Here is a 24,223-nt window from a genome sequence, read left to right on the forward strand (position 1 = left end):
CTGCTAATTAAGGTAGTAGGAGATTATGCTTCTGTCGAAGAGCAGCTCACTGGGAATTACCCCTAAATCTATCCAGGCTAAACCCAGACAAGACCATGGTTGCTGAAAGAAAGCCCCATGATGGAAGGCTGTGGGTACTCAAAATTGCTGAAGTCCATGGTCTCAGGACAGATACCTGCTGGGGAAAGGACAGCTGACAACCGCTGCTTCCTGCAGCCCAAATAAATGTGGTGATTGTCCACACAAAAGAAAAGAAAATCTTCTGGGTTCTGTCAAGACCCCCTGAAAAAACACCTGGGTAATTTTCTAGCAGAGGCTGAAGGGCTCTGTGGGGCCACTGGGGAAATTAGTCCCAGGAAGTCTGGAAAATTCTGTGATGGTGACAGAATTTTAAAAGCAATGTCAAATGTACATCCAGGAGAACTGGGTGTTTTGAGGTGGAGTCCCTGAGACATTTCTACCTCACTTTGGGACCTGAATGAGATTACTAAAAATTTCCACGTTTGGGGTTTCTAATGGGGTTTCCCCAAGAAAACCGCAGAACTGCCAACAGCTGCTGAGATCTGCAAAGGTCACTGAGGTGCTTCAGCTAAGCATATACCCATGCCAAAGAAGCCAGAATAGGCAAGAAGAAACCTATAGAAACTAGAAGACCACAGAGCCATGCAACCTGGGAAAGGCCAAATTACGCTTCCTCTCCCCACACACTGTTCATTGCTCTCAGCAATGGTATTTCCATCAGGCTTAGGGGTTTCCCAGGCACAGCGATCCCAAAATGGCCTAGTCTACCTGGGTCCTCACCCTAAAGCTGTCCACATTCCCATTGAAAGCCCCAGAAACACTCTGTTCCTACAGAGAAGGTCACATCATATTCCAATCTAGATGATTATCTCAGGAGCTGGCTTTGTTTCTTGAGAAACTCTGAGGCCAAAGTTCAGTTTTCTGAGGAAGAGAGCCCACTCATTAAAGAGGTGCTTCTTCCACCCTACAATTAAAGCCCAGGAAGGGCTTTTGTTCTAGATCCTTTACTAGAGTCAAGCTATGGCAGGTGGCTATCATTATTCTATTTTACAGGTGAGAGAGATGGATGGACAACAGAGACAAACAGGTTCAGCATCTTGCCATGTGACTCCAGTAAGGCCGTGGTGTGGCTGTGACTGAAATTCCAGTCCTTGGAACCCACCCACAATTAAGTAGACAGATTTGAAGCAGGCCACCTTCTCCCCACATGCAAATGATTCTTATCTAAGCCTGAGAGGGTTTAACAATGAAAAAACTAACAAGAAGGTCACTCTGGCTAGGCAAAACCTTTAATGCCCACTTGAGTTTTACCAGTGCCAGAATCAGACTACCTGGGACCTGCTATGGCCAACAAAGGCACTGTTCTACCTGCACAATGCCAGCATCACAGACCAGAGTGAGTACCTCCACAGGCATGTTTTGTTTGGCCTTACTGCATCTCTGGCTTTCTGTGCCAGCATGTCTGGGTCACTTTGTTACTCCCAGGACAACCTGATATGGGATGGAAAAGACTTCAAGCTTTGAAGTCAAGCTGACCTAGGTATAAACTCTCACTCAGTCACTTAACTGGTTGAGGGATACCTGGAGCCAGTCATTTAGCTATCAGGAGTTTCACATGTCAACTGGGAATAAACCCCCCTACCTTAGAAAGTTATTGTGTGGGTTCTATGAAATAGCATGTCATTTCCACGAGGGAAGATACCACGTGCAGCTTATGGCCAGCACAGTGCCTGCCTCATGGTAGATGCTCAATAAATTTTGGTTGCGTAAATAAAAGACCCAACACAATGCCTCATACATAAGATGTACTCCATAAAGGTTCATTTCCTTCCCCTTTCCGGTAGGGATGCTAAATTTAGAGCATACCCCAAGGTGGTAATGGCCCAGAAGTCCTACACTCGTGGATCCACCACAGCCTCCAGGAAAGTTTTGAGATGCCACTGCAGCAGCCAGTCTGTGCAGCTCAAACAGGATGGGTGGGTAGCTTCTATCCAAAGGATCCCCAGCCAAATGTTCTTTATGTCCTGGCCTCAGGGAGCATGTGTGCCGAGAAATGGTGCTGACATAACTTGCTCTTCTGCACACAACCCCTCTGTTCACCAAGAGGAAGTAACATATGGTATGTTGTCTAACGGGCTCTGAAAATCCTTGAGCAAAGAGACAGAAGATGGAATTTCAATCCAGGGGCGATCTGATGAACTCACCCTATGCTGCTGTGTCTAAAACCTCTTTCTACGTACAATACTGGGCGACTGGCAATTCTCTGATCCACGTAGCCCTCTGCAGAGGCTGGCCGACGGAACAGGCTCCTCTCCCAGACTGTCTTTTGTTAATAGCTGGCAACAACCCACCTGGTATTAGCACCACTGGCCAAAGACAATAGTTGGGCAAGGTGGGCATAAGGCCCAAGTCTACTAGGAGATGCCTCAGAGGGTGTGTCTAAAGCGCTGGAATCCCATCCCTCCTGGAATCAGCTGAACAAATATTTGCCCCCAAAGAGAATCAAAGCAGGAGGGAACGGCGAGGTCATCACACAAACCAACAGGAACTATTTAATCATTTATCCCCCCAGGGAGTTCATTTACAGAATGGCTTTCAAGTCTGGTCGGCCTTAGCTGGAGAGCTCTCCACCTTTACCTCCCCAACCCCACCCCAGTCATCTGACCTCTACTGACTTGACCCCTTTGTATTTTACAAGAACTAGCAGCAGGAAGAGTTAATGAAGTTGCAAAGAAATGGGAAATAAGACGGGGGAAGGGTTCCAGGGCAAACTAGGAGGTCTCTTGCTCAGAGGTAAACTGAAGTGCCACGCCCTAGGCCCAGCCTATGGATAATTTGCATTCTTGACATTCCAGAGTCCCCGGTGCAAGGCCCCTTCCACCTCAGCTCCTTCAATAGATGACTTATTTCCCAAAGCCTGCTCAATTTTCTGGGTATTCTGAGGGAACCAAATACCTCTCATAAGCCCTGCACCTCCCCTACGCAGGGACAGAAGCAAGGAAATTAGGACCCATCTCACTGTGGAAGAGCAAAAACTGCCTATAATGACCATTGGTAAAGAACCTCTCACCACTGTCTCCTCCTAATTTGGTGATGGGCAAGAGAATTCTTCCTCCCTAAGAAAGGACTGAGGCATGACTCCTGGGCCTAGAAAGTGCGTCTGGAACCAGTAACAACTACTACTATGGAAACTTGCTGGTGCCAGTCACTGCGCACATTAGCTCCGAGATTTACAATATCCTACAAGGCAAAGAGGGCTTGCCACGTTTTTTTAGTGGAAGAAACCGAGGCTCAAGGTAAACTGGCCTGTCCAAGGTCACACAGCTGGTTAAGTGACCGGGCTGGCACTCAAGCCTAGGTCAGTCTGTTCCCGAAGTCTGTCACTGAATCTTAATGTCCCAAAGACCGGGTTCTTGCTTTGCCAGCACACAGTGCTCCATGAAGAGGCCCCAGGGCCCTGGCCGGAAAGCAACAGGCAGAACAGCTGGACCTCCCCAACCGACCCCAGGCAGCGAGGTGCAAAGTCCCCGGGCTTAATGCGTGACACAGCAAGAGCTCGGCAAACAGGCCAGCCATGCAGAAAGTTACACACTTGGGAGCAAAGGAACATAGGGGAGCAGCGCAAACACGGCCAGCCCACTGGCACAGCTTACACTGCCCTAGAATCTGACCATCCTCAGCCATCCAAGCCAGTGGGAACTTCTGCCTGGCCGTGCCCTGTTCTGAGAGGAGAGGAACATGTATGCAAACTCTGAAATAAAGGGGAACTTGAGTTGTGGGAGGGAAGCCCAGGACAGGACTGACATCCCGGGGGGAGTAAGAATGGAGGGGCTCACAGGCATTACACTCAGCAGCCCTTTCTGTGGTGAGGGGAGTACTGACTGGACTCACTTCCCACTCGCAAAGATTTGGGGCCAAATAAACACACAGGCTGTTTTCTTCCGCTGGGAAACTGGAACACAAGTATGAAAGAGCGGGGCCGTGAGGGTGACCGGAATGAAAGCTGCCTGGTCCTTCAAGATCTAGGTCATCTGTATTTGAGAACAGCTAACCTCTTGTGGTGCAAGGAGGCCGGTCACATCTCCTTAACAAACAATACCTCCAATAATCACCCGGCACAACAGCATGGAGAAGCAGGGGAGAGGCTGTTAGGGATCTCTCTGACCAGAAGCCAAGAGAAAGGGACACACAAGGGGCGTGGTCCTTACCCAGCCGCCGTTCTCCTGGATCCAAGGCTCTAGGTGGTCGTTCAGGTAAGTGGCCATCCAAGTTGCGATCCGACTCACCAATACCTGCATCTCCTTGTCTACGCTTTCCACGCACAGTGCCCCACCGAAGGAGAAAAAGGCCACAATGCGACCCCAGTTCACCCCATCCCGGAAGAGTTCGTTCACTACCTGCTCAAAGCTCTGATATGCTGTCCCTGGGGTGATGTGAAGCTGGGATGTCAGGTCGCTGAATGCCCGCCGGTACCTCAGTTCAAACTCATCCCCGGCCTCCCTCAGCGCCTGCTTCACCGCTGCCATGGGGATCACCTCCCGGGCATCCAAGCTGCTGCTGTGGCCAGTGGCTCCATTCACCGCAGGGCTGTCCGCCAAGTGCCAGGATGGGTTGCCATTGATGGCACTGGGGGTCTCCATCTCTGATTCAGTCCCTTCTGGGGCCTCAGTTCTGTTCTCTTCCACATCACTAAACTGACTCCAGCTGTATCCTTTCTGGGAAAGCTTGTAGGAGAGAAAGTCAACCACCAGCTCCCGGTTGCTCTGAGACATTTTTATAATAAGGATGGGCTCGACCAGTCCATTGTCCAAAACACCTGCTCACTCACTGAGTCTGGTCTCTGCTTGGTGGTTCTCTTCTGAGATCCAAAGCCAAGATAAGGTTCTGATGGAAGAGAAAGAGCTTCAGGAAAAAAAAAAAATTAATATGCATGCCATTTACCCTACAATATCCCATTCCCCCTGGAGGTACCAGAACTGGTTTCTTTGTGGCTCTTAGGAAGGTCTGGGTCTAGCTTCCAGGAGACTTCAATGAAGTCAAATTGAAAGCACCAGTGGGCTCTTTCTGAATCATCACACAGGCTTTTTTTTTTTTTTTACTCCAGCCACCCCTTTTTCTCCGAAATGCCTTCCTCAGAAAGTCACCCGCACGGGCAGTCTGCCCCCCATTCCCACCCCCGCACCACCTACATTCAAATCCGTCTCAGGCGACCGCAGGCAGGTGCAACCCCCGGAAGATCTTTTGTAACATAGGTCGGGAGAAGAGGTGGCAGCCGGGATGCCGGCAACTCAGCCGGCCTCACGGCGGCTGGCAAAAAAAGGAGCTCTGGCCGGAGGGATCATGCGACCCGGCAGGCTGGGAGCCCAGAAGGCGATACAGGAATTACGAAGCTCAGGAACCGGCCCCCTCGCTTGCTTCCTCCTCCATCGCCCGGATCGAGGGCGGCCACTCGGCAGCGGCCTCCTGCCACCCTAGAGCCCAGCCCCCTCGCTCTTGCACGCCCCTTGGCTCTCCGCCTCCTACTGGGAGCCAGGAGAACTCTCCCGGAGGTGGCTGGTGTGGGGTTTAGGTTTTTTGTTGTTGTTGTCGTTTCTATTTAAGTACCAGCCCGGGGTAAGGCTTCCGAAACCCTGAAGGTACTTCTCAATGGGGTTCAAGGTTTCGAGAAGGGACAGAAGGAGGGGGAAACTGCCTCGGATCTGCGGTCTGACTTCGGAAAGGCCATCCCCGGGCCTTTCCGGGAGGCTGACGGCCGGGGACCCCCCAGAAACACCGCCGATTTTCTTTGAATTCCCCAAAGGCCCTGGACGTAGCGGCGGTGGTGGGGGATTGCCGGGTCCTCCATTCCCCACACGGACACAATGGCCGCCGGCGCCCTGCACAAAGAGGGGGTGAGGGTGAGGCTCCGGGCCTCTCCTCAGGTCAGGGAGAGGGCCTGAGGCCTGCTCGAACGTCTCCCCCCCACCCCCCGCCCAGCTGAGACCACGTTTTCCTGAAGACAGGCCCAAGGTGGCTTCCTGGCGCCCCCGGGAGGCCTTGGGGGCCGGGGGCTGCACGTCTCCAGAGCCCGGGGCGGGTGGGCTGCGGCCTGGTGGCTTCTCCCGCGCGCTAGGCCGGGTACCCGCCGGGCCACCGCCCCGTTGCCAGGCAACCGCTCCCCCTCAGGGGCGCCCCCTAGCCCTTTCAAGAAGGAGGGGTCTCGCCCCCGGCGGTCCGCCCCGGCGTAGCCAATCAGTAAGTCCAGTCGGCACGGAAGCGGGACGGCGAGGGCTCCCATTGGGCGCAGCGCCTGCCACGCACAGGGGAGGCGGTGCTCTCACCTGCGAGCCCCGCGAGCCGTGGGGGGCCACGTCCCCCCTTCATCGGCCAGGTAGTTTCCAGACGCGAGGGCTCTTCGTAGCTAAGTTCCGCGCTGCGGACCCGGGCCGGCCTACCTGGCTGACGGCTCGGGCTGTCTCTTCCGAACGAGCCGGCCTCAGTTTCCCCTGAAGAGACCGGGGGAACTTGCAAGCTCAGTCACTTCCGGTGCCGCGGCAGCGCGCGCGAGCCCGAGACGCAAAGGGAGTGCGCGCCTTGAGGACTGGCGTCAAGACCTGGGAGGGAGCGCCCCCTTGCGGCAGATCTGGGGAATATGGAGACGCAAAAAAAAAAAAACAAAAAAGTCAACGTTTATATTCACATTTCGGTGCGTTCATTTAGTCAGTGTCCTCTATCTGTGTTTATATATCTAAAAAGCGTCGCGTTATAACTAAGAACGTTGTGTCTGGGATTCCAACTCTGTCAGCTGGGGAAGTTATTCAACTGCTCTGTGCCTCAATTTCCTTAACTGTAAAATAGGTGAAAACACAACCTCCCTCACTGAGTTATTGTGAGGATTGAAAGAGTTGTTGTTTGTAAAATCTGTAGCACAGTGTGTGGTCCATAGTATATGTTGCATAAATGTATTCAACAAATGTTTATCATTTGGGTTGCTGAAGATAGAAACAAGACAAGACATGATCCCCGCTTTCATGAAGACTTAAACCCTTGAGCTGGAGACAGTAAACAACTAAGAAAATACACAAACAAGGAAATTTCAAATAGTGACTAGTGCTATGAAAGAAGTAAATCAGGTTATTGTCATAGAGTGAAGGGAGTGTGCTGCTTTAGACTGGGTACCCAGGGATGTAAACCCTGCCCTGCCAGCCCAGTGAGAGAGGGATTTGTTCAACAATTGCTTATGTGGGATGGCCAGGGGTGGCCTCTTGGAAAAGAGACCTAGAACCCAAGACTTAAAATATAAGAAAATGCTGACCCATGGTGAGAAACTAGAGAACAGCAACCTCGGTAGAGGGAACAGCTTAATGCAGAATGTTCTTCAGAACAGGAAGATGTTGACATGTTTCAGAAACTGGAGAAGCAAGTTGAGGGAGGGGAAATGTGGCATGGCAGGAGGTTGGAAAGTTGACCATAGAAGTGAGTTAGACTTGAGTCTAAACATTGAGAGGTGTTTTATGTTAAATTAATTAATTAAAAATAGGTATACGGCAACACTGAAGATTAGAAATATACAAAGGGCTCCTGGGTGGCTGAGTTGGTTAAGCAACCAACTCTTCATTTCGGCTCAGGTCATGACCTCATGGTTTGTGGGATCAAGCCCCACATCAGGCTCGGCGCTGACAGCGCAGAGCCTGCTTGGGATTCTCTCTCTCTCCCTCTGTCTCTCTCTCTCTCTCACTGCCCCTCCCTCTCTCTCTCTCAAAATAAATAAATAAACTAAAAAAACTCCTTTTAAAAAATAAAAATACACAGAGAGCATAGAATGAGAAAAGTAAGTCCTCTTCCCACGTCTGCTTTCCAATCCACAGTTCCCCCCACATCAATCACTTTCTTCTGTAGTCTTTCAGAGATGGTCACTGTATTCACAAGCAAATTATGTGTACAGATTTTTTACACAAATGCTAGCTTGCTATAGACACTTCTACATCTTGCTCTTCTGGCTGAGCTCTACGTTTTTGGTCTGCCTCGATTTAAAAAAAAAAAATTTTAACATTTTATTTATTTTTGAGGCAGGGAGAGACAGAGATGAACAGGGGAGGGTCAGAGAGAGGGAGACACAGAATCTGAAACAGGCTCCAGGCTCTGAGCTGTCAGCACAGAGCCCGACGTGGGGCTTGAACTCACGGACCGCGAGATCATGACCTGAGCCAAAGTCAGCCGCTTAACCGACTGAGCCACCCAGGCGCCCCTGCCTCAATTTTTAAAATTAACACACAACTGGGGCGCCTGGGTGGCGCAGTCGGTTAAGCATCCGACTTCAGCCAGGTCACGATCTCGCGGTCCGTGAGTTCGAGCCCCGAGTCGGGCTCTGGGCTGATGGCTCAGAGCCTGGAGCCTGTTTCCAATTCTGTGTCTCCCTCTCTCTCTGCCCCTCCCCCGTTCATGCTCTGTTTCTCTCTGTCCCAAAAATAAATAAATGTTGAAAAAAAAAATTTTTTTTAAATAAAAAAAAATAAATAAAATTAACACACAACTTTATATAAGTACCTGCCTTAATTTACTTGCCTAATATTCTCTTTGGGTACATTTGGGTAGTTTCCATTCCTTTCTTATTACAAACAATACTATAACTCATCCATTCGTTATTTTGCGTATGTGGGAGTTTATGTTAGGTACATTCCTGGAAGTAGAATGCCAGTAAGTGAGTACACGAACTTGTTTTTGTTTTGTTATAATGGGTATTGGCAAAGTCCTCTCCCATCAGTTGTACCAGTTTGTCCTCTCCTGTCAGTGAAATATGAGAGTACCTTGTCCTCACATCCTGAACTGCAGTGTGTTGCCACTGAGATAGATAAAAACGAAGAGGCACTTTTATTTTTCTTTCTTCTTTTTATTTTTTCACCAAGAGTGAAGTCGAGCAGTTTTTCGTATTGATGAGTCTTCTTCTGGGGGGAGTTTGTTGTGGTGAATTCTCTATTCATTTCATTTGCCCTTTTTTTCAGTTGGTCTTTCCATTGAGCTTTGTCTCATTGATTTATAGGAATTTTTATCCTTTTTTTCTACATCTAAGCTGTAAATATTTTTCCAGTTTATTTATTACCATGGACAAACTTTTACTTCATATGTATTTTAATGTATCAGTCTTTTCCTTTGTGGCTTCCAGGTTCTGTCATTCTTAGGAAGACTTTCTTCAATTCAATATTAGAAAAAAAATTCTCTGTACTCATCTAGCTTTTACTTGGCTTCATATTTTATATTTCAATCCTGTGCCATCATAAAGTCACTTTGGTATATAGGCTGTGAGGCAGGAATCCACAATTTTTTTTTTCCCAAATAATACCCAGTTACCCCATGACTATCATCTTTTCCCAACTCATTTGATACGTCTGTATTATCATAATCTACATTCCCAAGTGTATGGGGCCAATTTCTGAACTTTCTATTGTGTTCAATGGGAGAGTTTTAAACTGGGGCAGGATGTGATCTGCTTTCCTTTTTGAAACCTCCAGTGTCAATATGAAAATTATCATCATGGAAGTCTATGATGTGCTTTGGGGGTCCAGCAGAGGGCAGATCAACCCAGCCCAGAGACATGGGCTTTATTGAACTGGTCCTTAAAAGGAGAAAAGGATTTTGCCTGGAAGAGAAGGGAGGTAAGGGGCATTTTAGGCAGCAGGCACTGCCTGAGCAAAGGCATGGAGGTCTAACCTGAGAGTCAATGGTGTGTTCTAGAAATAAATTGGGATGGCTGAGAAGGGAGTGGTGGTAGCAGAGACTGAATGTAAATGTGTAAATGCGTGTTCAGGACACTGCATAGACACCGGAGGAGCCAGCCAGGAAAGGACGTGAAGAGATTTATATTTTGGAAAGATGGATAGAGCCTTTTGGGAAGGGAATTTTGCAATATTTACCAAAAGCCTTAAACACCAGTCTGGGAAGATCATTGAGAAATGATCTTTGATTGGAATTGAATTTAAGAAGTGAAATGCATCCAAAGATTTATCCACAGAGATGTTTGTGCAAGGTTATTTATAACACCAGAAAGAAACATTAAAACTAAGAAGGGCAATAAATAGGGTGACGGTTTGCATGGGTTAAATTCCCACATTAAGATTGTTAACTGAGGTATATTTAATATAATGGGAAAAGGCTCCAAACATAACACTTAAAAGTTACAAAAATTGTGATTTATAAAAATATATGTTATATGCAAGATGTAGTAGAAGGAATTATACCAGAGTTCGAAAGGTAGTTATTGTTGAGTAGTCAAATTATGGGTGATTCTCTTTTTTTTTTTTTTAATACTTTTCTGTGTTATCTAACATGACTACATTGTTTTAATTGGAAAACACTGTTTTTTTAATTAATTTTTTAATTTTTTAAATGTTTATTTATTTTTGAGAGAGAAAAACAGAGTGCGAACAGGGGAGAGGCAGAGAGACACAGAACCCTTAGCAGGCTTCAGGCTCAGAGCTGTCGGCACACAGCTGCACGCAGGGCTTGAACCCACAAACTATGAGATCATAACCTGAGCCAAAGTCAGACACTTAAGCCACTAAGCCATCAAGGCTCCCTGGAAAACATGTTTTTAAAAACATGTTTGCTGAGATTTAGATGATGAGGTAATGCTTGTGGTGTAATGTTAAGTGAAAAGTATACAAATTAGGGGCTCTTGGATGGCTCAGTCAGTTGAACATCCAACTTCAGCTCAGGTCATGATCTTGCAGTTTGTGAGTTTGAGCCCCGCATGGGGCTTGCTGCTCTCAGCACAGAGTCTGCTTCAGATCTTCTGTCCCCTTCTCTCTCTGTCCCTCCCCTGGTTGTGCCCTCTCTATCTCAAAAATAAATAAAACATTAAAAAAAACTTTTTTAAAATACACAAAATTAGATATGTGATACAATCTCATCTCTAAATACCATGCATAGGAGAAAGGCTAGAAAATCAATGTGATAAAGACAAAATCCTTACACAGATGCGAAAGAGAAATGGAACAGGGTGGTCAGTAAATCTGAAAAGATGCTCAACCTCACTAGTTATCAAGGAAAATGAAAACTAAGACCTCAGTGAGACACCATTTCACACCCACCAGACTGGCAAAAATGAGAAAATCCAATAAAATCAAGTGTGGTTCCAAGAATATGGAACAATTTTGGGGGAAAAAATGGATTACTACCTAGTAGAATTGATGATGCCCAGCAATTCTATTCTTTGATATGTGCTCTAAAATAACCCTTGCACATGTACTGATTCAAGTATAAGAATATTCATAGCATCTGGAATACCTGGCTGGCTCAGTTAGAGGAGCATGTGACTCAATCACAGGGTCGTGAGTTTGAGCCCCACGTTGGGTGTAGAGATAATTTAAAAAAAAAATTTAAAAGAATATTTATAGCAGTACTACTTATAATGGCATAAATTTGGAACTACTCAAGTGTCCATTATAGCAAAATGGTTTAACAAATAGTAGTATATTTATACATAGTAATATGATACAATCAGAAAATAAGTGGATTTAGTTACATACAGCATGAAAGAATCTTAGAAACATGTTGCATGAAAAAAATTGTAAGAGAATAATGAAGTATGATTCCATTTATACATAGTTTGAAAACAGGAAAAACTAATCTACATTCTACGGAGGATTTGTGGTAGCCAGCCTCATCCAAGATGGCCCCCAAAGATCCCTCCCTCCTGGTATTCACGTCCTTGTGTAGTCCCCTCCCACAATATATCAGAGCTGTTCTATGTTACTGATGGCAAATGGCTGAGGTGATGGTATGTCACTTCCAAGACTAGGTTATCTCTTTCTCTCATCACGCACTCTGGGGGTAACCAGCTGCCATGTTGTGAGCAGCCGTACAGAGAGGCCCATGTGTGGTGAGGAACTGAAACCTTCTGCCAACAGTCATGTGAAACTCCTCCTGCCCCAGCCTCCAGGTGATTATAGCCAACAGCTTGACTACAACCTCATCTGAGACCCTGAGCCAGAACCACTCTGTTAAGCTGAATTTCTGACCCTAAGAAACTGTATAAAGATAGTATTTGTAATTTTAAGCTGCACTGTAGCTATAGATAACTAATACAGGGATATATACCTATGTGGTAAAATTATTAAAAAATGTAAAGGAATAATCACAAAATTCAAGATAGCTATTGCACATTAACAGGGGTGGGCTCAGGATGAACTGGGGAATCAGATACAATTCAAAGTTTGAAAGATAATGGAAATGTTCTTATTCAATTGAATTGTACATATATATTCAGAATTTTTTGCCTCATTTTTTATACATACATGTATTTGTACCTACTCAATATCTCATACAATCAATTTTAAAAATACTGGAAGGATGGGGCATCTGGGTGGCTCAGTCAGTTAAGTGTTTGACTCTTGATTTCTGCTCAGGTCATGATCTCATGGTTTGTGAGATAGAACCCTGCTTCAAGCTGTGTGCTGGGATTCTCTCTCCCTCTCTCTCTCTCTGCCCCTCCCCTGCTTGCATGCTCTGTTTCTCTCTCAGAATAACTAAATTTTGGGGGCGCCTGGGTGGCGCAGTCGGTTAAGCGTCCGACTTCAGCCAGGTCACGATCTCGCGGTCCGTGAGTTCGAGCCCCACATCAGGCTCTGGGCTGATGGCTCAGAGCCTGGAGCCTGTTTCGGATTCTGTGTCTCCCTCTCTCTCTGACCCTCCCCCGTTCATGCTCTGTCTCTCTCTGTCCCAAAAATAAATAAACGTTGAAAAAAAAAATTTTTAAAGAATAACTAAATTTTTTAACAAAATCTTAAAAAACTAGACTAAAAAAAAGACTGGAAGGAAATATATTACAAGTAAGAAAGCATTACTTTTAAAATGAGAAATTAAAATAAACATATAAAAATATAAAAGTACATAAATATAAGTATGTAAGGATATAGATATGAGGATTTGCTATATTTATGAAAAGATCTCTGAAAGATACATACTCATCTTTTAACACTAATTTTTTAACTGAGGGAGAGGGATTGGTGATGGGGTGTGGTAAGAGGCATAGGGCTTTTTCACTTTTACTTCATGTATGTTTATGAACCCAGATGGATCTCACTGCAAATCTTAACTCTGGTATGTGGCCTTGGGCCGTTCATGTCACCTCTCTTGAGCCTCTGTTTTTTCCATCTGGAAATTGGATATAATTGCACCTACCTGGCAAGGTTGTTGCAAAGATTAAGTGAAGTCATGGATGTACAGCACCTTATATATACCTTCCACTCTGTCATAAGCATTTTTTTTTTTTTTTTTGTAATTTAAAAACCTATTTAAACAGAAAAGATCTCACATACTGAAGTATCTGGCCTGCGGACCAAGCCAGTGGCCACTGCAAATGAAGAGGATGGAATTTCAAGGGGTTCTCTCTCTTTCCTCTTCCCAAAAGACAAAGGCCCCACTTGAGCCTGGCTACCACCGATTTTACATGAGCTTATTGAAAAGAAACCCTTGCATCAGCGGTCATTCCCTCCCTCCCACCCCCAGGACTAGCAACCATCAATCTACCTCTGTCTTTATGGATTTGCTTCTTCAGGAAATTTCTTATAAATGGAGTCATACCGATTTGTCCTTTTGAGTCTGGCTCCTTGTACTTGTATGTTTCAAGTTCATCTGTGTTGTAGTATGTACCAGTACAATTGATTTTGTTAAAAAATACTACTCCTTTGCATGGATTTACCACCCCTTATGGATCCATTCATCAGTTGGTGGACATTTGGGTTGTTTCCTATAGTCTGTTGTTTTTAATCACAGATTCCTAAGATCTCTATAATCCTTCCCCAAGAGGAATTACACATCAGCCATGAAGAAAAAGACCAGGAAACACCTGTAGAGCTCCCTTTGCTTGGGTGGATGGGAACTATGGAAGACAGAGTGGTGCCCCCTTCTCAGGGATCCTTTGGATGGCTGTCACCAATGGCTCACACTTGCAACTTTCTCTAGGCAAGTGTTCTTGGGTGACTGTAGCCACTCTGCCTGGAGGTATTTGAGAGTTAGTCACCACCCATAGCCAATGACTGGCTGGTGTCTATTCTCCACGAAGTAGGAGGACTCCATCAAGCTGGAAGGCAAGTACAGATTTTTGGTTTGGTGACCACTGGTTAGATGTCGGAGGGACTGACATCTAATGGCACAAAATGAAGGAGCAGATTTGGGAGGGGCAAGGGTAGAAGTTGGTTCTTTTCTTCTCTCTCACTTTCAAAAAATAAGAGTTTGAAGAGTCTGAGTAACTTTCCACCCCACTGGCTCCTCCTCCTCCTCTCTCCTTCGCAGACTTCTCTCCCCTACCATACTTCCATTATAAAAAACAATAAATTCAAATCACACAAATAATACATGGCCACATTCTTTTCTAAAGCAAAGATAAAACCCACATTATCTATCCTTTCTGTCCACAATCCAGTTTAATTCCTTCCCTCTGAAGTTCCCACATTTGTCAGTTTGTTGTGAATTCTTTCATACCTTTCTGTCATATATACATCTGTGTTTAATTTTTTAAATTTTTATTTATTTTTGAGGGGGGGCAAGCAGGGGAGGGGCAGAGAGGTGGGGACAGAGGACCCGAAGCAGGCTCTGTGCTAACAGCAGAGAGTCCTATGTGGGGCTCAAACTCACAAACTGCAAGATTATGACCTGAGCTATAGTTAGATGCCCAACCAACTGAGCCACCCAGGCGGCCCATACATCTGTGTTTAGAAGAGGCAATGTAGGGCAATGGTTAAGGGTTTGGCCTCTGGAGTTCGACTTCTTGTGTTCAAATTCTGGCCTGTCACATTCAAATCGTGTGACCTTAGAGAAGCTGTCTACCCTCTCTGAGCCTCAATTTCCTCAATCTATAAGGCGAAAATGAGGACATTACCTACCTCACAGAGTTATTATTAGGATGAAATAAGTTAATAAGTATAAAGTACTTCAAACAGTGCCTGGTATATGGTAAGTGCCAGGTAAGTGCTAGATGTCATTATTTATACACACCCACAGAAAAAGTACAGCATTGTTTTGCATTTTTTTTAAATTCAAATTCAAGTTAATTAACATACAGTGTACTATTGGTTTCAGGAGTAAAACCCAGTGATTCATCACTTATATAGAATACCCAGTGCTCCTCCCAACAAATGCCCTCCTTAATGCCCATCACCCACTTAACCCATCCCCCCCACCTACCTCCCCTCTAACAACCCCTAGTTTGTTCTCTGTATTTGCATATTTTTAAAAAACATAATGGTTTCAGGGGGGCCTGGCCGGCTCAGTCTGTGGAACATGCGACTCTTGATCTTGGGTAATGAATTGAAGCTCCACGTTGGGGATAGAGTTTACTTAAAAAAATAAATGTAACAAAACCATAATGGCTTCAGAATGAATTCATATCAATCAGAAATTTGTTTTTCAACCAAAAATGTGTCTCAAAAATACTTCCCTGTCAGTCCGGATCAATCGAACTCTTTTGAACTGATGCTTAGTAGCCCATGTTATACCCAGTTCATTAAAATGCCTTCCTACTTACGGACATTTAGGTGCTTTCCAATTTCTCACAACTACAATGCAGTAGCCTACTAATTGATTTCCCTTTTTCCATTCCTGTTCTCCTTCCCTCTGTTTTCAACACAGTAGCCAGAATTATCCCATTAAAAGCAGAGAGCTAACCAATGCTCAAAACCCTCCCAGGCCTCCCACCTCATTTAGAGTAAAGATCAAAGTCTTCACAATAGCCCAGTTGGTCTGCCAGAATATCTCCTGACATTCTCCTCCTTGTCCAGTTGATTCAGCCACCCTGACTTCCTAGCTATTTCTAAAACACGTCTGCTATGCTCTTCCTTCAGCTATCTGGATGGCTCACTCTTCACCTTCTGCAAGTCTTTGTCCAAATGTCCCTGAACTACCCTACTTAAAATTACAACACTCCTTCACATGGAGGCCAAAACAGTGATGGTGAAATTGTGGGTAGACTGGACCAGATGTGTCTGCCCTTTCAGCTCTAAAATGCTGCTCTGGTGATTTCAGACCTCACAGTCTGCCATTCATGAAGAATGGGAACTTGAGACTCCGTCTAGAATGTCATCAATGCAGAAGGAATGACAGGAGATGAATCCCTTGGGTCAGGCTCACCCCTTGGAACGACTTGGGAAGTTCTCACACACATCCTGGCCCGAGGCACTGCCCATTCACTCACTCACCTACTGAGCACCTTCTGTCTAGTACGCCCTGGACCCAGCACAGGTCTGCTGCCCCTGCTCTCCTAATGTAAAGCGAGCTCCCTTGACCTCCACCCCAGCCTGGGCCTGGCTACTCCATGGCCCTGCAGGCCCCTAGTAGCTGGGTGATTGATGTGTCTGCTGAAAGTGGGTGGCCACAGTGTAGGCAGACCCTGTCCTTCCTTTGTCTCTGTCCAGCCCCTGCCTTCCTCCTGTCATTGTTATCTGCCCCTTGGGGCCTGGAGAGCAAATGATTTTGCATTTACCACCTCCTAATATACTACATCATTTATTTACCTTGTTTAGAGTCTATCTTCTCTAGTGGAATGTCAGGTTCCCAAGGACAGAGATTTTGTCTGTCTTTTCACTACTCTATCCTCACATTTAGTACAGTGACTGACACATGGTAGGTGCTCAATTCATGCTGTAGTAACCGTGCCTCTGTACCTCTATGTGAAAGTAGATGAATATCTCTTGGAACTAAACCTAGAAATAGAAGTCCTAGGTCACAGGGCATACATGTTTGATATGGGTGAAAAATGGTACCTTCTTGCTTAAATTAAATTTAAATTTATTTTAAATTTCAGTATTACTAGTTGAGGCCAACCAACTTTGCATGTCTTTTCTTTTCTTTTTTAATTTGAAGGTCCAACTGGCTTTATTAAGGGGTTCATGAATCTGGCAGCATCCCATCTACCAAACAGAGGGAGTGTCCCTTTGCATTATCTTTAATGGCCAATTTTGTTTCTTCTTCTAAGAACTGCCCATCTTCCTCATTTTTTTTTTTTTCCTGTTGAGTTTTGGTCCTTTTCTCACTGATTCATAGGAGATTTTTTTATTTATATATTGGGTTCTAATTCTTTGTACTATGTGTTGGAAATATTTCACTCAGTCTTTCTTGTTTGTTTTCCTTTTGTCAAACAGAATTAAAATTTTTTTTTAATGTTTATTTATTATTGAGAGACAGAGGGAGATAAAGCACGAGCAGGGGAGGAACAGAGAGAGAGGGAGACACAGAATCCAAAGCAGGCTCCAGGCTCTGAGCTGTCAGCACAGAGCCAGACGCGGGGCTCAAACTCACAAACTGTGAGATCATGACCTGAGCCGAAGTCAGATGCTTAACCGACTGGGCCACCCTGGTGCCCCTATTCAATATGAATTTTAGAATCAGCGTGGCAAGTTCCATGACAAAACGTTTTATATTGAAAACTTCATCGGAATTGCCTTGAACCCTTCATATGGAAAATTAAAGCTTTACAATATTGGACCTCCCCACCCACTAACAAAGTATAAAATTTTTTACTTATTTTTATAGTTATTCAACCAAGCTTTACAGGTTTTAATTTTCAGATAAAGGTCTTAGGTATCTTTTCTTAAATGCTGTAGTTTTTATTACAGCGATCTTCCCCCCTTTTCGCTGCTATTATTTTCTAACTGATTATTGATGATCTTTAGGACCAGATGTCCTTAATTCAAATTCCACCTCCTCCATTTATTGATTTTAGACACATTCACTCAACTTCCCTGAGCCTTTGTTTTCTCTTTTATAATACCAGGATGACAAAGCAAGGGACGTAAATGGAATTAAAAGGGAAGGACCAAGCAATCATAAACGGCGAGTTTAAGCCAGTAATGTCAGGGCCTGGACTTAATGAAGACTTTGAGAGACTCCTCTCCTTGGCAGAGAAGCTGAGGGCGAGTCTATGTTGTACACAGGGGACTCTATGTTAGAACGAAGAGAATTTCTATGAACATGCAAGGCACCATACACCACTATAGGGAGAATAATAAATATTTTTCTTCGGTTAAAGTTTTGGGGAGGTCCAGGTGTGCGCCGTTCTGTTACCTGAAGCGACTCCTCATCTCCTCAGTTGGTACCACCTCTCCCGAATAATTTGTAGTCGAGCATTCTGGGCTTTGTAGTAATTTCCTTATTAGAGTTGTTCCACGGGGGCTCGCGCAGTTGCTTGAGACTACATTTCCCAGGAGGCTCCCGGGCCGGTTGTTTGCTTGTCCCTCATCATGACTTCCGGCGTCCCGGCGCACTGCTGGGCCAATCGGGAGGCTAAGACTGCCCATTCCTGGCACTCTGATTGGTGCATTCGACTAGAGAGCCTGGGTTCAAATTTTCAACGGTACTGAATGAGGCCCGCGGCGGGGGTTCCGGACGCTCGGTTGTCAGAGCTGAGGTGAGGGGAGCCTTGGGGAGAAACGGGGAGCAGCTAGGGGTGCGGGGCTGCTTTCTCTGCTGCTGTCTGCTGCTCTGCCTGGTTCTCGAACGGCTGGAGGTCGCTCGCCTCTAAGCCCGTAGTGCGGCCCGAGCGTCTTGGCCCGGGCTTCACAGGCGGCGGCGGTGGTGTGTGTGTGTGGGCTCCGTCTTGGCCGGGCCGAGAGGGAGCTAGACTTCGGACCACCTATTTCTTGGTGACAGGATTTTCCCGTGAAGTGTGGCCGGACCGAGGCTGGCGGGCTGCGTCTCGAGGTAGAGACGGAGGCCGGCCGTGGGAAATAGGGGGAAGGAGGGTTGGTGGGAGGTTGTAGGCTAATAACGGTAAAGACCATTGTTACCACGAAGGGATGAAATAAGCATTCGCTGGAGTGAGCACTCTGCGTGCGTTTTCTCGTTCAATTTTCGCACCAAGCCGATGAAGCAGGCGCTCTTCGTAACCCCCACTTTATAGAGGAGGAAACAGGCCCAGATTTCAAGAAATGGGTGCAACAGTAGCCCCGCCCTCAAGGAGTGTGGCTTCGGTGGAGGAAAACTGATGTCGGCACAGGCAACTGCATTTAAAAACTATTGTGTAAGAAAGAAAGGTAATAGATATGGTGTGAGAATTGCGGGACAGGTTAATTGCAATTGGAGTTGTCTTTCTGTTTGGGGTTTAAAATTCATCCTGTTTTATCTGTATCTGCTTAGCCCTCCCCCTTTGTAACGAATAACTAGGTATTCTTTCCTTTCTAATTTTCTATCCTAGAACGTTTCTAGGTTGGAGAGGGAAGGAAAAGTGTGAGCCAGACTATAGAAAGCACCCCCCCCCTTTTTTTTGATGTATGGTTTCTTTGTCTCACATACAGTTTTCTAGTAGTTAAGTACCCAGGACTTTCCCCAATCAGTCTTGCTTAGGACCAGACAGCGTCCATCGCTCTCCTGATCTTGCTCTGAGGTCATTGCTTTATGTACTCCCAGGTTCATTCCGTTTTACCTTGTCTTGACATCCTATGACCTTTCTTTGTATTTGTCTCACTCATCGGATGTCAGAATTTGAATTGTTTACTACTATGATAAGGATATTCTTCTGTTGTGTCGTCAGTGTATCATATCATAACCCCTGTCCAGCCACCCCTAGATCAGCCTTGGTTGTTTTGGAGTAACACTGTTGGTGTGGTGTGTTAGCTCAGCATTAAGTTGCCACTCTCGGGATAAAAGTTATTGTTGCTCCCAGCTCACTTAGCTAATTAATTGACTTTTTGAGGGTGTGCTGTGTGCTCAGATTGGTATTAGATACTATGGGTATTCAGATGTATGATGTTCTCGTGGGTTTTCTGGTATGTTTGAGGACAAAGGACTGATTCAGATTGACAAGTGACAATCTGAACAAGACACGACCGAATTGGAGTCCTCTAGTGTTATGTATCGTAGGCGCCCTGGCAATGTAGAGGTGAGGGAGATCAGTGAGGCTTAAGACAAGCAAGGCGTGTCTTTGTGAAGCAGAGGGGACACATACTGGCTCTTGGTAAGCAGAGTGTGGTTAGACAAGAACTAGAACAGTCTTGATGCACAGAAGTTGCCCACTTAATATCTGCTGTATTGGATAGGCAAGAGGGCATTATCTAAATTGACTACACAACTGCAGATATGAAAAACTGGATGACTTCAGCTAGGTCGGTCAATTTGTTTAAATTTTAAAATTATTTAAATGATGCTTAAGTCTGTGTGTTCCAAGGTTAATAAAGTTGACTTATTGTGCATTTGCAATTAAGCTTCTCCGGGAGACAGGATTAGGTGAGAAAGTCCTTCATTTTTTGTTTAGGTGCCAGGAGATGATGAGTTCTTCTATGTCCCCTATATATTTTTTCCTTTCAGCCTCTCCTGGGTCTTTTCCCTAATCCTTTTTGAATTGCTGGTGAAGGAAGGAAGAGGAGAGACCTAAATGCCCTTTGGCAAACTGAATTGTCTTTGCAATGAGTAAAGTTAGGAAACAGAATTAATTGACTACAGGGAGACTGAACAGCCCATTCAGTTCTGTAAATAGATCTGTATTTGAGACAGACATAGAGCTCAGAGGTTTTAAGGTACTTGGTGCAAAAAGTATAGATAACTGGGAGGGGTTCTGGGTTTGTTTGCACAGAGAAACTTGATTGGGGAGCAATTAAAGATTAGTGAGAAAGGAGCATACTTTGGAAATATATAAAAAATACTATATCTACTCATTTAAATAGAAAAAGGTAGTAAAAGTTTTTTTATAAGTGTGCCTACTTATAAGTGCCTACTTTATAAGTGTGCTTACTTATTATAAGTGTGCCTACTATTTGTCCTGAGGTTTGAATAGAAATGTACTCTATTACTCCTTGGTGTCAGTGTTCCTACATTGAAAGATTTGGAAAGGTAGTTTTAAAGTGGGAATATATAATGTCAAAGACACCAGAAGACAGCAAATGTATACTAAAATTTAAGCTGAAATGACAAATTAAGAAGTTTGGCATTTGGGGTAGATTTATGCTATTTAGAACTTAGCTCTCAGAAGCACTCTTTGGTTTGGAGAGTGGCTGGCTATCTCTGGTGTTATGCAGCCCCTTCCTATTCTCTGTTAACCATCTTTACTACAGAGATCATGAACCTGTTATATCACCTTTCTGTTTCTTCCAGGTTCTTGATAACAAGTACTTGCTAGACTTCAGGACTTCAGAAGAGAGGTGAAAGAGTACGTTGCAACTCTGAGTCAAGTCTATAGGCAGGTGGACTGACTGATGGATTAAACCACAAGTAAAGCTGAGTCTACAGTGAGTTACATTAAAAAGGAATAAGAGGAACATTAATATATTAGCATCAAAAGTGTTTAACTTTAGGGGCACCTGGGTGGCTCAGTCAGCTAAGCATTCAACTTCGGCTCAGGTCATGATCTCACAGCTCGTGGGTTCAAGCCCCACATTGGGCTCTGAGCTGACAGCTCAGAGCCTGGAGCCTGCTTCGGATTCTATGTCTCCATCTCTCTCTGCCCCTCCCCCCTTACGTTCTCTCTCTCTCTCTCTCTCTTTCTCTCTCTCAGAAAATAAATAAGTATTAAAAAAAAATTGTTTTAAAGTGTTTAACTTTAGGGGTGCCTGGTTGGCTCAGTCAGTTAAGCGTCCGATTTTGGCTTAAGTCATGATCTCATGGTTTGTGGGTTCCAGCCCTGTTTGGGCTCTGTGTTGACAGCTCAGAGCCTGGAACCTGCTTTGGTTCTGTCTCCCTCTCTCTGCTCCTCCCCTGCTTGGTCTCTCTCTCTCTCTCTCTCTCAAAAATGAGTAAACGTTAAAAAAATATTTTAAAGGTGTTTAATGTATCTTAAAAAGTAACATATTTGGGGAAAAAATTATTTTTTCTCAGTTTATTTACTTAGAGCGAGTACAAGTTGGGGAGGGGTAGAGAGAGAGAGGGAGAGAGAGACTCCCAAGCAAGCTCCAAAATGTTGGCACAGAGCCCGACCCAGGGCTTGAGCCCACAAACCATGAGATCACGACCTGAGCTGAAATCAAGAGTTGAATGCTTAACTGACTGAGCTACCCAGGCACCCCAGAAAATTTATTTAATATGGAAAAGCAAAAGAAATAAATATGATTCACTATTCTACCTCTTAGATAAACTATTGCTAACATTTGATAGATTTCTTTCCAATTTTTTTTCTGTGCCTGTATTTGGTTTTAAAAAATCATACACTAGGGGCGCCTGGGTGGCTCAGTTGGTTGAGCCTCCGACTTCGGCTCAGGTCATGATCTCGCGGTCCGGGAGTTCAAGCCCCGCGTCAGGCTCTGGGCTGATGGCTCAGAGCCTGGAGCCTGCTTCGATTCTGTGTCTCCCTCTCTCTCTGCCCCTCCCCCGTTCATGCTCTGTCTCTCTCTGTCTCAAAAATAAATAAATGTTAAAAAAAAAAAAAAATCATACACTAAAAACTTTCATTATTTTTTTTTTCAACCTGATTAGGTTATGAACATTTTTTCATGTCAATAAAATTTGCTACGGGGCGCCTGGGTGGCGCAGTCGGTTAAGCGTCCGACTTCAGCCAGGTCACGATCTCGCGGTCCGTGAGTTCGAGCCCCGCGTCAGGCTCTGGGCTGATGGCTCGGAGCCTGGAGCCTGTTTCCGATTCTGTGTCTCCCTCTCTCTCTGCCCCTCCCCCGTTCATGCTCTCTCTCTGTCCCAAAAATAAATAAATGTTGAAAAAAAAAAATTTAAAAAAAAAAAAATAAAATTTGCTACAACATAATTTTAATGGCTACCTGGTAGTCCATTAGATGGTTCTACCATAGTATTTTATGCAGTGAAATCCTTGGTGAAAAGAATGCATATTTTCAAGACTTTGGTACATAATACCAATTGCCTCATGGGAGAATTGTGCTGATAAACATACCCACTTAGTAGTGTATATTCACACAGGCACAAATTTATATTTTTAAACTATGTAATACATTCACGTGGCACAAAAATAAAAATAATATAAAAATATTTATAGTTAAAAATCTTCTGTCACTGTCTGTCTCACTTCCTGGCATCTAATAGGTAATCAGTTTTTGAGGTTCTTAGGTACATGTGTATCTACATCCCAAGAAAGATACCCTTTGAAGGATGTAAATCTTTACAAGACTGAGTGATTGAGGTTTGACTAGGATTGTAACCTCCTGTAGCCCCACTGTCAACCCTTACAAAACTCTTTCAGCTTCTTGTGTTGGAACAGCAGAATACTTGGATATTCTACAAAGATTTCCTTTTACTATTCTACAGAGATCTGTGTTATTATTTGGTAATAATATTGCCATTATTTGGTAAATGGCATCATTGATTTTTATCAAGGTCCTATTAGTTGTATAAGAGTAGATTAGGGTTTACAAAGTTCTGTGGATAAATTAAATCAGAACTGAGTTTGTAATCCATAACTCACAAGTTTGGGAGAGAGTCGATAAAAAAAAACTACATTTGCTTGAGGTTTCTGGACAGTGATGAATTACAACAAGTGTCCATGTGTCCTGTGCTGACTTCTGAGTGCTTAGACAGTGAGGGATTGTCATTGGATTTTAAATTGACCCAATTTTGGAAGCTTCATGGATCTGTTTCGGTAAACAGATCCAATTTCAACGTAGAAGTTAGCAAACATAAATGTGGAAACACAAAGTCCATTTACTTCCTTCAGACTTAGTTTGTGACTTTGATTAACAGTTAAAATGACATGCTGGATTATGTTGCCATTTACTGACTCCTGCTAATCCCTTATGTACAAAAAAAAAAAAAAAAAATGTAGGTAAGATGAAAATAACTCAACTCTATTTAACTTGTGGTTCGGTAACAGGATCTCTTTTCCCTTGTGAAAGTAGGAGAGGGTGTCCCTGGGGGAATGGCACCATTTGGGATGGGACCATTTACTAACTGCACTTCTGATGAAGTCTTGACTTACTTTGTTTACTATGTTACCAGTTGTTTAAGTCATGATTTTTCTTCCAATAGGAATAGGTTAAGATGCAGCTCCCAAACTGGATAGTGAAGTGCTTGAGAGCATCTGTCACACCAAAGTCTTTGTTTTGTTTAGGAGCTGCCAGTCCACTGTTCAAGCTTTCCTTAGAACTTACCCTTTTGCAGTTTTCCCCCACCTCCCCTGAACCTGTGCTTTTTGATTTATAGAGCTTGTCAAGGCTAGTTATTTTTGGTTTGAGAGTGAAGAGGGACAGGACATGATCGAGGTTAATTTCAGGCGAATGTGGAAACAAATTACATTGCTTCTTTTGCAATCTTCCTCAGTTGTGTGCTTTTCCCTCATTTGTTT

General features: G+C 44.6%; 2 protein-coding genes across 13 annotated transcripts in view; one reads left to right on the forward strand and one right to left on the reverse strand.

The window, feature by feature from the left end:
• BCL2L1 (BCL2 like 1) overlaps nucleotides 1-6,569 on the reverse strand; it is a 48,951-nt gene extending 42,382 nt beyond the window's left edge. Inside the window, exons 1-2 of one of the 6 annotated variants that reach the window (XM_086701924.1) lie at nucleotides 6,456-6,569; nucleotides 4,230-4,923 (exon numbers count right to left, since the gene is read on the reverse strand). In XM_086701924.1, coding sequence (XP_086558050.1) covers nucleotides 4,230-4,793 — 564 coding nt within the window. In that variant the 5' untranslated portion in view covers nucleotides 4,794-4,923; nucleotides 6,456-6,569. Of the gene's footprint in view, nucleotides 1-4,229; nucleotides 4,924-5,210; nucleotides 6,139-6,341 lie in introns of those variants that run through there. The other 5 variants (XM_086701923.1, XM_086701925.1, XM_025932298.2 and 2 more) reach the window with 5 other exon arrangements.
• Nucleotides 6,570-18,296: 11,727 nt separating this feature from the next.
• TPX2 (TPX2 microtubule nucleation factor) overlaps nucleotides 18,297-24,223 on the forward strand; it is a 60,230-nt gene continuing 54,303 nt past the window's right edge. For 3 of the 7 annotated variants that reach the window (XM_086701927.1, XM_086701935.1, XM_086701930.1), the window contains exons 1-2: nucleotides 18,317-18,400; nucleotides 21,079-21,212. The gene's annotated coding sequence lies outside the window, so the exon portion shown is untranslated. Of the gene's footprint in view, nucleotides 18,401-18,462; nucleotides 18,694-21,078; nucleotides 21,213-24,223 lie in introns of those variants that run through there. The other 4 variants (XM_086701928.1, XM_086701929.1, XM_086701931.1 and 1 more) reach the window with 4 other exon arrangements.

The sequence above is a fragment of the Puma concolor genome, chromosome A3 (assembly GCF_028749965.1).
Source record: "Puma concolor isolate L17-30 chromosome A3, mPumCon1.1.hap2, whole genome shotgun sequence".
NCBI classification, from domain to species: Eukaryota; Metazoa; Chordata; class Mammalia; order Carnivora; family Felidae; genus Puma; species Puma concolor.